The 13,744-nt window shown below is 41.7% G+C and overlaps 1 protein-coding gene across 4 annotated transcripts in view; it reads left to right on the forward strand.

The window, feature by feature from the left end:
* The window catches only part of Dhdds (Dehydrodolichyl diphosphate synthase subunit), a 65,609-nt gene that overhangs the window by 33,856 nt on the left and 18,009 nt on the right, over positions 1–13,744 (forward strand). For all 4 annotated transcript variants that reach the window (XM_067143347.2, XM_067143343.2, XM_067143344.2 and 1 more), the window contains one exon: positions 2,684–2,868. In XM_067143347.2, the coding sequence (XP_066999448.1) occupies positions 2,684–2,868 (185 nt within the window). The remainder of the gene's footprint in view (positions 1–2,683; positions 2,869–13,744) is intronic.

The following is a 13,744-nucleotide window of genomic DNA, read 5'->3' on the forward strand; positions in this document are numbered from 1 at the left end:
TTCTAAAAACAAATGGAAAGATTTTATTTATTTATTTATTTATTTATTTATTTATTTATTTATTTATTTATTTATTTATTTATTTATTTATTTATTTACTATTAAGGTAAGCCAGGTATGGTATAGAGCTAAGGCACTCCATATATTGTTGTTCAGTTTGGCCCAGTTATGGTTTATCATTGCATCGGTAGTCCGGCTCAATGGCTAAATGGTTAGCGTGCCAGCCTTTGGTCCAGAGGGTCCTAGGTTCGATTCCCGGCCGGGTAGGGGATTTTAACCTTCATTGGTTAATTCCAGTGGCTCGGGAACTGGGTGTTTGTGCTGTCCCCAACATCCCTGCAACATCCTTGCAACTTCCACACCACACATGACTCTATCCTCCACCACAATAACACGCAATTACCTGCACATGGCAGATGCCGCCCACCCTCATCGAAGGGTCTGCCTTACAAGGGCTGCACCCAGCTAGAAATAGCCACACGAAATGAAAATTGCGTCGGTAGACTAAAATTCTAAAGGACTTCTTTTCTTGTCTTTGAGGAGTTCCATTGTATGTGGGGAGTGGATGGCAGGTGTCTGTTCAGTCAGAGGTCTTCTATTAGGAACATTTCTCTCGTCAGCTCATAGACAAGCATTTCTCTTTGTTGTAGTCCATCAGATTTCTTTTTTTGGGCAGCTTGTGAAGTGGTATCGTTCACAGTGACAATTGCAGAGTTTACACGTGCACTTTGAAGAAGGCTCGTAGAAGTGAGCTTTTGTGTACAACTTATGGTAACATCCACTAACTGCTAGCCATGCAAGGGCACACCATATTTTGTTCAGTTTGGCCCCGTTATAGTTTATCATTGCATCAGTGAAGTAAAATTCTAAGGGAGACTTCTTTGTCTGAAGCGTTCCATTTTGTGGTAGGTGTCTGTTCAGTTAGAGGTCTTCTATTAGGAACATTTCTCTTGTCACTTCATAGACAAGTCTCGAAGAGGGGTGATATTCACTTCAAGACTTCAAGGGCCTTTTTCAAGAATCTTGCTTTGGCACATTCTGGAGATTTGAGGTCTGATACTGTTAGATATTCCCAGATTATTTCTATACCATATGCAAGCACTGGTTTGATTTTTGATTGGAAAAGTCTCACTACTGTTTCAAGGGCAAGTTAGGCGAGGTTTTCAAATTTCATACATCCTTTGATGTCCTTTCTCTGATGTGGATCCTAAATGATGATCTGGTGGGTTGAAAAGTATCTGAACAAATTTACAATCAGTATTCTGTGTTGTTGTTGTTGTTGTTGTAGTAGTAGTAGTAGTAGTAGTAGTAGTAGTAGTAGTAGTAGTAGTAGTAGTAAGTAATTCTGTCCACTGCTGCAGTTCTCCCACCTTGCCTGAATATCATCATAACACAGTTTTCTTTGTGCTTATTTGTGATCTGTTGTCCTCTGCCCATGTCTGTAAACTATTTATAGCTTCATGTAGTCCTCTTTGTTAGTAATGGGCCAAAGTCTCCTGTTATTGGGTGCTATTCTTCACTCTCAGAAAACTCATTTAGCATGACATCACCAAGAACACGACAAAAGCCAGCTGCACTGAAGCTGTTTCAAATTGCATTTTGTTCTGCAGAATCCGAGGAGGCCTTAATGAAATGCATGGCATGTAAGACAGTGATTTTTCATGTTGATTCCAGTGCAGCCAATCTTCTCTGTACCAGCCTCTTACAATACTTTTGCTTCATACACCATATTAATCCTTGATCTAAAAGCTGTAGCTTACTTGTGCTGTTTGCTGGGAGGAAGATGATCTTTATTTCTCAAATTAGAAACATTGGGATGAGCGGCACTGATCATTGAAGAGTGCAGTTTTGCATTTCTTATGCCAAGCCTTGTGACCTATGCATGTAAGAAATTTTCAAATACTGCAGAAGTTATCAGCCTTAGAAATCAGAGAAATATTAAAGTGTAAATGCACTGAAGCAGTTTCAATCTGTGCTAGTTAGTGATAGTAGTATGAAATGTGTGTATGTAAATCATATCAAAAGGAAATTACCGTATTTACGCGAATAATACCCGCAAATTTTTTAAAAAAAATTTGAGGCACGAAATTGGGGTGCGGGTTTTATTTGCTTCATTGTTGGCATTTTTTTTTTTTTTTTCAAAATCAGCCTTTCAAAATTTAGGGTGCGGGGTTATTCGGTGGCGAGTGTTATTCGCGTAAATACGGTGGCGGGGATTATTCGCATAAATACGGGTATTTACGCAAATAATACCCGCACATTTAAAAAAAATTTGAGGCACGAAATTGGGATACGGTTTTTTGCATCAATGTTGGCCTTTTTTTTTTTTTCTTCAAAATAAGCCTACCTAAAGTTAGGGGCGGGGATTATTCTCGTAAATACGGTATATTTGAAAAAAAAAAAAGTGTGCCTAGTGTGTTAGGACAGGCTGCATCCCAAAAGAATGGCTTAAGTCAATTCTAAGCCCCATTCCTTAGAAACCAAATGGGAATAGATGTAGCCAATACCAGCTCATTGGTCTCATGAGTCCAGTTTCCTTGATGGATGTCCTTTTATGATAAGTAATTCAATAGAAGAAATTGTTGCTGGTGAAGTAACTATTTATACATTGTTAGATATAATTTTGCTCATAAATTATATTTCTATGCAATCTCTGATGATCTCATGTTCTATTTGCCTGCAGCCCGGGATGAGATAACAAATGCAGTGAAGAGTATTGTTGCTGGGGTAGAAAGGAAGGTACTGCTTCCAAGTGATATCAGCCAAGAGTTAATAACCAATTCTCTGTACACCAACAATAGTCCCAATCCAGAACTAGTTATACGAACATCAGGGGAAGTCAGATTAAGTGACTTTCTTTTATGGCAGGTTAGTAGCATAGTCATCTGTTGAGATATTTTGTAAAGGTTTTTGGATAACTGAATGAGTGAAAATTCATCTTGATCTTAACATTTACCTTTTGAAACCAAGCATGTTAAGTTATATTCAGTAGTGGGACTGGGAATTTACACTGAGGAAAGATCTAAGTTTTAAATCTTTATGCCGACACTATTGTCGCGGCCACCAAATTAGGCGGGTCAGAGAAATTACGCTGTTGCCAATGTTATGCAGCAACTGGCGAAGAAATGTCTAACTGAACACATCATTTCGGAGCGCGAGGCAAGTTGCTCTCTCTCAAGCTCCTGATGTTACTTCATACAATGTTTCAAAACAAATTATACGACAAGCTTCAGAAAAGACTGCTGATATCAGTGGTATAACTATTTTCCATATAAACCACTTCAAATAATTATAAAAATAAAATTTTGAACGAGTAAATTTAAATCCGTAGAATCATGTATTGAAAATTTCAGTAAGCGGCCAAGGTTTTATTTCTTCAGCCAATAAAATTTTATCTGCAGGAAAAGTGTAAAAAATTGCCTGACTTATATTTTTTATCTGAAACATATTTCCGTGAGTCTTGTAATTTTCCTGGAAAATGGCCCGGAAAGTGATCATGTAAATGTAGCTGGCTGAGGCAGTTCGGAGTGCGCGCGCCAGCACAGGCTGCAGGATGCCGTAAATACTTTTGGATTACATATTAATCCGTGTCAGTTTTATTACATTATAACTTTAAATATTTGAATACTGTCTATTGTACTGAGTAATATGAAAAAAGAACTACTTTCAAGAATAGGTTAACATTAATTTACAATGAATTAAGAATCGGTTTCTAGCTTCAAGGCAGTCTAAGATTCCTTAGTCACTGTCATCACACATCTCACTATCTGTCGAGTTTTCATTTACACTGATGATGAATGGCTCCATTCTTTCGCCCCTTACTATTTCCTTGGCCCAATCGTCTGTTTGAAGATTTTCGCGCGATTGAAGCACTTTTCCCAATCTGCAGCAGTCACACGGTCGATGGCTTCTGACGTGAGTTTTTCTACGTCCTTTATTTTGAATGTCTTGGTCCTCTCTGCCACTTCTCTCTTGACTTGAGCCCAAATCAATTCACATTCACCATCCATTTTAACTGCACTTACGGTGCGAGCTCAACAGCTGCATGACAGGGAATGACTCGGGTAAGGTGGCCTGGAGCGGATGGGCTTCAACTAGACAGCACTGCACGATCAGCGTTGCCAATCCGTGCTCGGGGGTAAGCGACTCTCAACCATCTGTCGCTTTGCCGTTCCCATATCTGACGACAGCGCAGTTTTCATCACCCGCCTAATTTGGTGGCCGTGACAATAGCTATTCTGGGTAGTTTCTCTTACGATTTTTGCCATATTCACTCCAGGAAAGTGACAGATAGGATTATTTCAATTTCATGCCCACCTAACTTAATTCGTGATCAATTTACAGTAATATTACCACTGAAGTCTGGTGACCATTGTTCCAAACCTCTAACTCTCGAAGTGCACAAGATTGCTGACAAAATCTTGCCCCAAGCTCTATATATATATGAATAAGCTTCAAAACAGACTCCTATATTTATCCTATACCTTATGTTTGCAGTGATTCTTAAAACTTAGATTTCTTCAGAAAATTCATCCTGCATTAATTTTAAAGCTTATGATGAGCTATTTTATGTGTGAAAATAATGCTTGTAGTTGTAGTGAAGAGAATACAGGATGAATGGAAGAACTATGTGCAATATCTATTTTAAAAAGGAGCAAGCCCCATTTCACCATTAATAAGTACAGAGGCTGGACCTGAAATTTTGATCAGTGAAGTGCAGAGGTTCATAACTTTATTAAAAACTGGAAGAGCAGCAGGTCCAGATGATATTCACCCTCAAATTCTAAAATCACTTGATGAAAAATGTGTTAGATTACTAAGCAAGTTATTTGATCAAATATGCAAGACAGGCTGCATCCTGCAAGAATGGCTTAAGTAAATTCTAAGCCCCATTCCTTAGAATCCAAATGGCAATAGATGTAGTCAATACCAGCTCATTGGTCTCATGAGTCAAGTTCTTAAAATGTTTCTAAAGATAATACATCTCAGAATACACACACACACACACACACACACACACACAAAGTGCAAACCAGCCTAAAAATAATCCTTGGCTGAGGAACTTAAAGGACTGGACAAGACTAGATTAGACTGATGAGGACAGCTATGTATATTCACTACTTCTTTATGGAGCTGAAACATGAACTCTGAAATGTAACCCTATTAGGAGAATAAAAGCCCTTAAGAAGTGGGTTTACCCAAAGGATGTTATGAATCTCTGCTTCATCGATTATGCACAAGCATTCAACTGTATCAAACATTTTGGACACAGTAGCAATAGATAGTGAATATTCATTTAAAAAGTTGAATGAACATGAAGAAGCTTCCATGAAAATTGGAAACTGTGAAACTCAAGCTACCCAGATAAAACGTGGAGGATGTGTGTTATCTCCCCCGCTGTTCTGTACTCTTTAGTGGATCTTCCAAACAGCTCTTCAGGAAGTAGAAGATAAACAGCTTGAGGTACACAGATCATTGTCATCTTGGCCAACAGTACTGAAGGTTTTCAGTGTCTGGTAGACAGAATCGTTGAAGAAGGAGATAAACTTGTACTCCAAATTAACTCTGACAAGACAAAGGTGACTGCCATTACTAACATGTCCTTATGAACATTTACGGGAAACAAGTTGAAAGTACCTCAACAGCTGTATTACCGAGGACTTTGGCCTGGATTTAGTGATCTGTGTACGAATAGGAACGGCTCATGTTTGTTTTCTGAAAATGAAGAATCTACTATGAGATTGAAGCCTCAGCTTGGAGACATGTCATTTCTTCAAATGCTGTGTATATTCAGTACTTCTGTATGGAGCTGAAACATGAAATGTAGGTTTTCTGAAAGATGTTAACCCCTCTAGGGACACCATGACCTTGACATGTGCTTGTTGATCCAGAGGGCTGCGCCAGCTCAGGGTTACCCATGCTGAATTGGCCTCTGTGTAAGGCCAGACTAACAAGGTGTTCCGCGAATTGACTGAGAGATGTCTGTGCTCTTTAATTCTTCATTACTATTTCTACCCTTCTGTTCTCAACTTCTTAAATTTCATTCCTCTTCCTGTGTAGCCACCCTCTCTGCCTTGGGTAGAATGATTAGTACGGAGGTTTTACCTCCCCCAATCACACGTTTCGGGTCGTGGCGAGGTGATGCATGGCTACTGGGAGAGTACCGTATTTCACGGCATAATCGTCGCACTTTTTATACCAAAATTTTCGAAAAAAATTGTAGGGTGCGACCATTATACGATGAATATTTAATACCAGTATTTGTATTACTCAAAAAATGTATTTATAACTAAATTGTATTTGATACAAATTTAAGATGCACGTAATACTCGCGTTTATACATCAAAATAATTAAAATAGTCTAAAACAAAATTCATAATTTTTCGCAACAATTCGGCGAACGTTTTTCCAACCTGAAAATAAAAATGAACGTATTAAGTTAATTTGTCATTAATTTGAGTATTAAAGTTAAAATATTACACTTGCCAAAAATTATTGCTTTGTTGTGAAATGCGGACTTAATGGTACGCAATTTATTCCAAATCTTCGGTGTCGCTATCGCAGGTTTCGCTATCTGATGCGCCGTCCTCGCCTCTGTTAATACCAGTATCAGATTCTTCGTCTCCCTGCCACACTGCGTCATCTTCGGAACCGTCTAGTGCATTCGAAATCCCAGTCCTTTTGAAGCTCTTGGAGACTAGTTCAGGTGGTATAAGATCCCAACTCTTCTTCACCCACGAGCATAACAAATCCAAGGGTGGACGCCTGATATTTCCGGCGGGCGTCAATTGCTGATCGCCGCTCATCATCCACTCGTCGTAAAATCGACGTAAGTGGTCTTTAAAGAGTTTATTAACACATACGTCTAGTGGCTGCAAAGCAGATGTTAGGCCACCAGGAATGACTATCTGTCGTGTCTTATTTGTAGTGAGAATTTGCTTCACTTCGTTCACGAGGTGACCTCGGAAACTATCTAAAACAAGCAGAGCTGGTTGTTTTAGTAGTGCACCAGGTCTTCTATTCCACACAGTTTTAACCCAGTCCAGCATGAGTTCTACGTCCATCCAACCCTTTGGTTGCACTCGTACATGAATTCCACGGGGAAACTGTATATTCTTAGACATCGTTTTCCTCTTGAAAATGATGCAAGGCGGCAACTTTCTCCCGTCAGCTGTAATGGCTAGCATTGCCGTGCATTGCAACTTCTCACTACCGCTGGTTTTCATTAATACACTCCGTGATCCTTTTAGCGCAATAGTGCTGTTGTGAGGCATATCAAAAAAAGATTGGAGTCTGATCGGCATTACCGATTTGAGAAAGCAAGTACGAAGTTCCCTTGCGCAAACGTATGACAAATCAGTGAAAATTTACAATCTTGTCCGTGTAATCATCAGGCAACTTTTGGCTTAGTGTTGTTCTCCTTCGCACTGACAGATTGTGTCGTCGCATGAACCCCTTAATCCACCCACGAGTCGCCTTAAACTGAGTTACCGGTATGTTGTGTTTGCGCGCTACCTCCTGTCCCTTAATTTGTAACATTTCATATGATACACTGCAGCCATTGTTACGTATTTCACTGACGTACCTAAACACTTCTTCGTCAATTATAGGAAACTTCCCTGTTTTAGGACCTCTAAACGCGCGTCTAGAAGGGTTTGTGCTTTTTAGCTTGTTTTTTTACTTTCCGCCAGTCACGCACCAACTTTTCACTCACAGAAAATTTTCTTTCTGCAGCTCTGTTCCCGTGCTGTTCAGCGAAGGCAATTACGCTTAGCTTGAAGCCCGCAGAATAGTTTCTATATTTACCCATAATCGCTTATAAATGCTTCACACGTTAATATTTTGCGATATAAAGGACTTTCCGTAATTGTTCACTATTAAAACAAATTATTTCTGCAAACACCCAAAACACAAATTAAAAACTTAAATTCTCACGCACACATGTCTACAGTAATCACGTAAATCTGAAACAAATAAATGCATCTGTGATCTGGCCATTCCAGAGCAGCCAATACTGTTAGGCAGCAAGGAAGCATGCAACAATTTATAAGTTTAGCTCGTTGGTTGCGACACACTACTGCGCTTGCGCAAAGCTCGCAAACCGGAGCTCTAGCTAGCGCGGTGTAGATCTACTGTATAGTTGACTGTATTCCGAGACGTCAGTAACAAACATTCATTTTTTTAAATTTCTTTTAAACATACGGTAATTAGGTTAATATTTCTTCCCAGTTATTGATGATTTTACATTACATTACTGACGAGTTTATAAAATAAAACTTTAATAGCATTGGATAATAATTATCTTGACTGCTTGGATAAAAGTTTTCATCCCATGCCCGGACACTTATGACGTAGTAGTAAGATAAGAGTCTAGCGATGACAACTGAGACATCGTAAATAATTCGGCTGAATAATTCCGTGGAAATCTGCGTTATCGTCTTGGATTTCACTTCGTGGGCAATAACACAGGAGCCGGCCCCATGGTGTAGGGGTAGCGTGCTTGCCTCTTACACAGAGGCCTCGGGTTCAATTCACGGCCGGGTCAGGGAATTTTACCTGTATCTGAGGGCTGGTTCGAGGTCCATTCAACCTACCTAGCCGGTATTTCCTGGCGACGTTGCCCATAAGCGATAACTTACAGCCTTACGTATTTCAAATGGGAACTCATAATATGTTGGTGGTGAATAAATAGTACACTGTCTCGCGATCACGTTGTCAAACTGCCGATAGCCTACCGGTAAGCATAATATGTAGGTGGTGAATAAATAGTACACTGTCTCGCGACCACGTTGTCAAACTGCCGATAGTCTACCGGTAAGCCATGCGTCGTACATACTGTATACCGGTATTATTTATTTATACGTTGTGCAACATGTCGCAAACGTGACTGTGTTGCCAAATTGCCCATAAACCATACACGTATTTAAATGCGCATTCATGTGCAACTTACGTTGCAGTTCCATTTACCTTTTAACCAGATTAGTGAACAAAATTTGGACGTGCGACGATTATGTAATTAAAGGTTTAAAGTTTTTTGTATTGAAAATAAAGGATGCGACGATTACGCGGTGGCGACGATTATGCTGTGAAATATGGTAGTTGTTAGCGACCCCCTCCAGATACCGGGCGTCCTCTGGAGTATATAGCCTTGCCTTTGGCATCACTCATGGGACCAAAAACGGAATCTCTCTCTTCTTTAACTATTTTTCAGTAGGTGGCATCCTTCAAAAAACAGCGTCCATGATTGCTAAGAAACGCAAGCGGTATACTCCAGTTCCAGTAGATTATATAAGTGACGAACGTCTTCCTCGATTCCTGGTTGCTTCCAGAGTCGATGGTAAAAGTTTTCTTACGAATGTTCTTTTATGATAAGTAATTCAATAGAAGAAATTGTTGCTGGTGAAGTCAACGAGATGCTCAAGGTCCTCGATGGATCCATACGGATAAAGACATCTACAGCAGAACAGTCCAGACAGCTACTTAAAGCCAAGTTATTTGGAAAGGTAGAAATGAAAACCAAGAAGCACCACACCCTTAACTCCTGCAAGGGAGTTATATTCCACATGGATTTGGTTGTCTTCCGATCATACTATGATACGGTACCTAGCACGTTGGGGTGTAACTGACATGAAGAGGTTGAAGAGGCGTGTGGGTGATAAGCTGCTGAATACGGGTGCTTTCATCCTTACCTACAATACCGAGTCCATACCTGAATGGATAAAAGTAGCGATGTATCATCTGACTGTTCATCCATATATTCCGGCACCAAAGAGGTGCTATAACCGTCAAAAGTTCGGCCGCACCTCATTGCGATATACAGGTTCGACAACCTGCAAAATGTGTGGGAAGTACGAGCATGCTGGGGTTGACTGCACACCACCACCTGTGTGCGTCATCTGCCCGGGTGTGCATGCTCCAATCTCAAAGGAGTGCCCCACATTCAAGCAGGAGAAGATGATCCAGGAGATAAAAATGCTGGATAAACTATCTTATCCAGACATCCGGAGGAAGTTCTTGTCTGTGGCTGCTCTGAAGTTCTCAATTTCCTTCGCTGTAAAGGTCGCTAACGTGCGGATCACTCCAGGGACTCTTGTACAGAACACCAGTACTGAATTCGCATCACAAAGTCAAAGCCAGCAACACAATGTAATAGCTAAGGAAACTGGAGTTTCACTACGTGAACCATTGAAAAGAGCGTTACTGGCGACGATGCCTGGGAAGGGCTGTTCCAAGGACTGTTCAGCCGGGAAGTCCTCCCCCAACAGGGTGGGGGGAAGGCTTCCCCAAATAGGGCTGGAAAGTCCAGCCCTGCTTCCAATGCTCAGACTATAATGGAGGAGAAGATGAAGCCATAGAGCTCCCTTAAGAAATTGTAGAAGCAGCCTTCTCCAAATCAATCGGGGGTCACAGGATTGCTTAAGAAGTCTGGCAAGCAATCTGCTGGTTCTCCTCCAAAAAAGAAGAAACGGTGGAAAAGAGCGAGAGGCCCCGACGCCCTCTTGCTCAATCACTTTCTAGAGAACATAGTTCTCCCAGGAAGAAGGCCCACTGTTCCTGATCAGTGAGATCACCGTCTGCGGAGTGCCCAGTCACCACGTCTCCTTCTTCTGAGGAGACCATGGAGACTGAACCACACATTGTGGATGGTGGTGTTGACGAGAAACCTGGCAGGTAATGGACCGAACAAAGGGCAAGAAATTGCTCTAAATTCAAAGCACTACCTATCCACACAATGGCACTATTGCAGTGAAACTGCAGTAGTTATCACTGTCGCTTAGCTGAGTTACGTCAGTTGATATCCGTCTATGCGGCCTACGTAGTCTGCCTACAGGAATCTTGTTTGAAACCTGGACACGATTATGAGAGGATATCGTCTTTATGCCAAAGACACACTAGCTTTGGATGGCGCCGCAACTGGGGGGCGTTTGTACCCGAGTTTGCTCGGACATCTTCAGCGAAGTAGTACCGCTCCATACTCAGCTACATGCAGTTGCAGTTCGCACTTCGTTGCCAGTAATGACAACTGTGTGCAACGTGTAGATACCACCGGACTGCGATTTTAAAGTGCGTGCACTACAAGATTTGATTGCTCAGTTCTTAAACTTTAATGCCTCCTTTCCTTATGCTGGGAGACGTGAGCATCCGTAACACACTCTGGCGTTCTCCGTCTTCCTGTGCTAGGGGGAGGATGCTCGAGCGACTGATCAACCTGTTCGATCTTTGCATGCTTCTTAATACAGGGGAACTGACACATTTCAGCAGTGCACATGGCACATTCTCACAACTGAATGTCACTTTGTGCAGCCTTGCGCTAGTTCCCCTGCTACGGTGGCAAGTACACGGCGACCTCTGTGATAGTGACCACTTCCCTATAATTCTATCTATTTTGAATCAAAGACTCTCCGAAGTACCCAAGCACTGGTTATTCCAGGGGGCAAATTGGCCAGAATTTTCCGAACACACGGTGTTGGCCAGTAATATGCTGGAGTCTGCTGACGACCACATTTCTTCCATTATTACTGAAATTTCCTCGTCCAGTATTCGTCGCCAGAAACAGGTCCCATGTTAGATGGACAAAATTGCAGCAGCCATATGTGATTGCCAACAGGCTTTTAAGCATTATCATCGAAATCCTATGATGTCCAATCATATCACAATTAAGCGTCTGCGTGCGAAAGCCCGTTTTTTGATTCAAGAAAGTAAGAAAGCTACATGGGATAAGTATGTATCCTCCATGACAGCACAAGTGTAGACAAAACTTCGTCGTATTATCGGAGTACAGAATGTGCCCTCAGTCCCCGGTATCTCCACTAATGGAGATATTGTTACGATTCCTTCAGTCATTGCAGACCCCATCGCGTCACATTTTGCGGATACGTCAGGCTCTGGGAGATACGACCCTGCATTTCTACCAATTAAACGTGAAGCAGACGTACACCATCTCTCTTTCGCCTCTAGTGCTTCACATCTCTACAACGTGCCTTTTACAGATTGGGAGTTGCGATGTGCACTCGTACTATGCAGAGACACGGCTCCTGGACCGGACAAAATCCACAGTCAAATGCTTATGCATTTGATTGACAGATGTCTCAAGGATATCCTCACCCTATTCAACAGAATATGGAGTGAAGGGGTGTTTCCATCTCATTGGCGTGATGGAATCGTGATACCAATTCCCAAGCCAGGTAAGGATCCAAAACTCCTGGATAGTTATAGGCCAATATGCCTTACAAATTGCCTTTGTAAGCTATCTGAAAGGATGGTTAACCGGCATCTTGTGTGAGCCATGGAAAAGGAAGGTCTCTTGTCTAACTACCAGTATGGTTTCCGCTCTCACTGGTCTGCCACTGATCATTTGGTCAGATTGGGGAGCGCCACTCAGGAAGCCTTCCTCCGAAAGGAACACCTAGTTTCCATGTTTTTTGACCTGGAGAAAGCTTACGATACTACCTGGCGATATGGAATTCTCTCCACTACACCAGTGGGGATTTCGGGGTAATTTGCCAACGTTTATTAAGAACTTCATGTCCCTCCGGCTCTTTTGAGTCTGAGTAGGGAAAGCTTTTTCTCAATATTATATACAGGAAAATGGAGTACCTCAGGGATCAGTACTGAGTGTTACGCTGTTCGCAATCACCATCAACAGCATAGTTGCCGCTGCTGGGCCCGCAGTCGTTCCATCGCTGTATGTAGACGATTTAGCTTTATATTGCAGCTCCGGAAGGGTGGGGTTTGCTGAGAGACAGCTACAGCATTCTATTAACAGAGTCAATAGATGGGCCCTATAACATGGTTTTTGATTTTCAGCAGCGAAAACCTCAGTTGTACACTTCCATCAACGTTGGGTTGTGTATCCTGAACCAGAGCTCCGCTTGTGAAACAGTGTCTTACCAGTGGTAGACACCTGCAGATTCCTGGGTCCCTATTTTGATAAGAAACTAATGTGGCAGCCCCACATCTGTGGGTTCAAACCCCATTGTTGGCAGCCCTGAAGATGGTTATCCATGGTTTTCCATTTCCACACCAGACAAGTGCTGGGGCTGTACCTTAATTAAGGCCACGACCGCTTACTTGCCACTCCTAGCCCTTTCCTATCCCATCGTCGCCATAATACCTATCAGTGTCGGTGCGATTTAAAGCAAATAGTTAAAAAATAAAGGGTCATTTTCTGACCAGGTTGTCAGCAGAGAATCAAAAGTTTACTCCGTTAGTATATGTTTCAGCTTGGTTTTGAAGAAATGATAGGAAACGAAGATGTCTGTTTCCTGCAGGATATTTGCTGTTGTGGGAAGGCGATAGAAAATAGAACGTTGCTGGAGCTCAGGCCCACACAACGATTTGGATCCTACATTAATGAACATGTGACTGGAAATGAGGTACAGTAGAAGTCCATTATAGCGAGAATTTACAATTGCGAACAATTTACTGTCCGCACACTTTATCTTGATGCATGTGTGTACGGGGCGAGGAGTAAGGAGGGAGCTGTCCCGGTATCGATAGTGCTGCCTGGTGCTGCCAACTGAATGAAAATGAAATCTGAATTGAATCGAGAAGATGATCGATCGATATGAAATTTCTAAACCGTTATCATCTTAAGCCAACAACTATGTCACATACACATTATATAACATTATAAAACATACCTCTCGATGCGAATCTTGTTCGTAGCATGAATTCTATACTTTGACTTTGATGTGTAAACAACAACAGTACCAGTACGTAAAGTTTACGCCAGATGTCGCAC

The sequence above is a fragment of the Anabrus simplex genome, chromosome 3 (assembly GCF_040414725.1).
Source record: "Anabrus simplex isolate iqAnaSimp1 chromosome 3, ASM4041472v1, whole genome shotgun sequence".
NCBI classification, from domain to species: domain Eukaryota; kingdom Metazoa; phylum Arthropoda; class Insecta; order Orthoptera; family Tettigoniidae; genus Anabrus; species Anabrus simplex.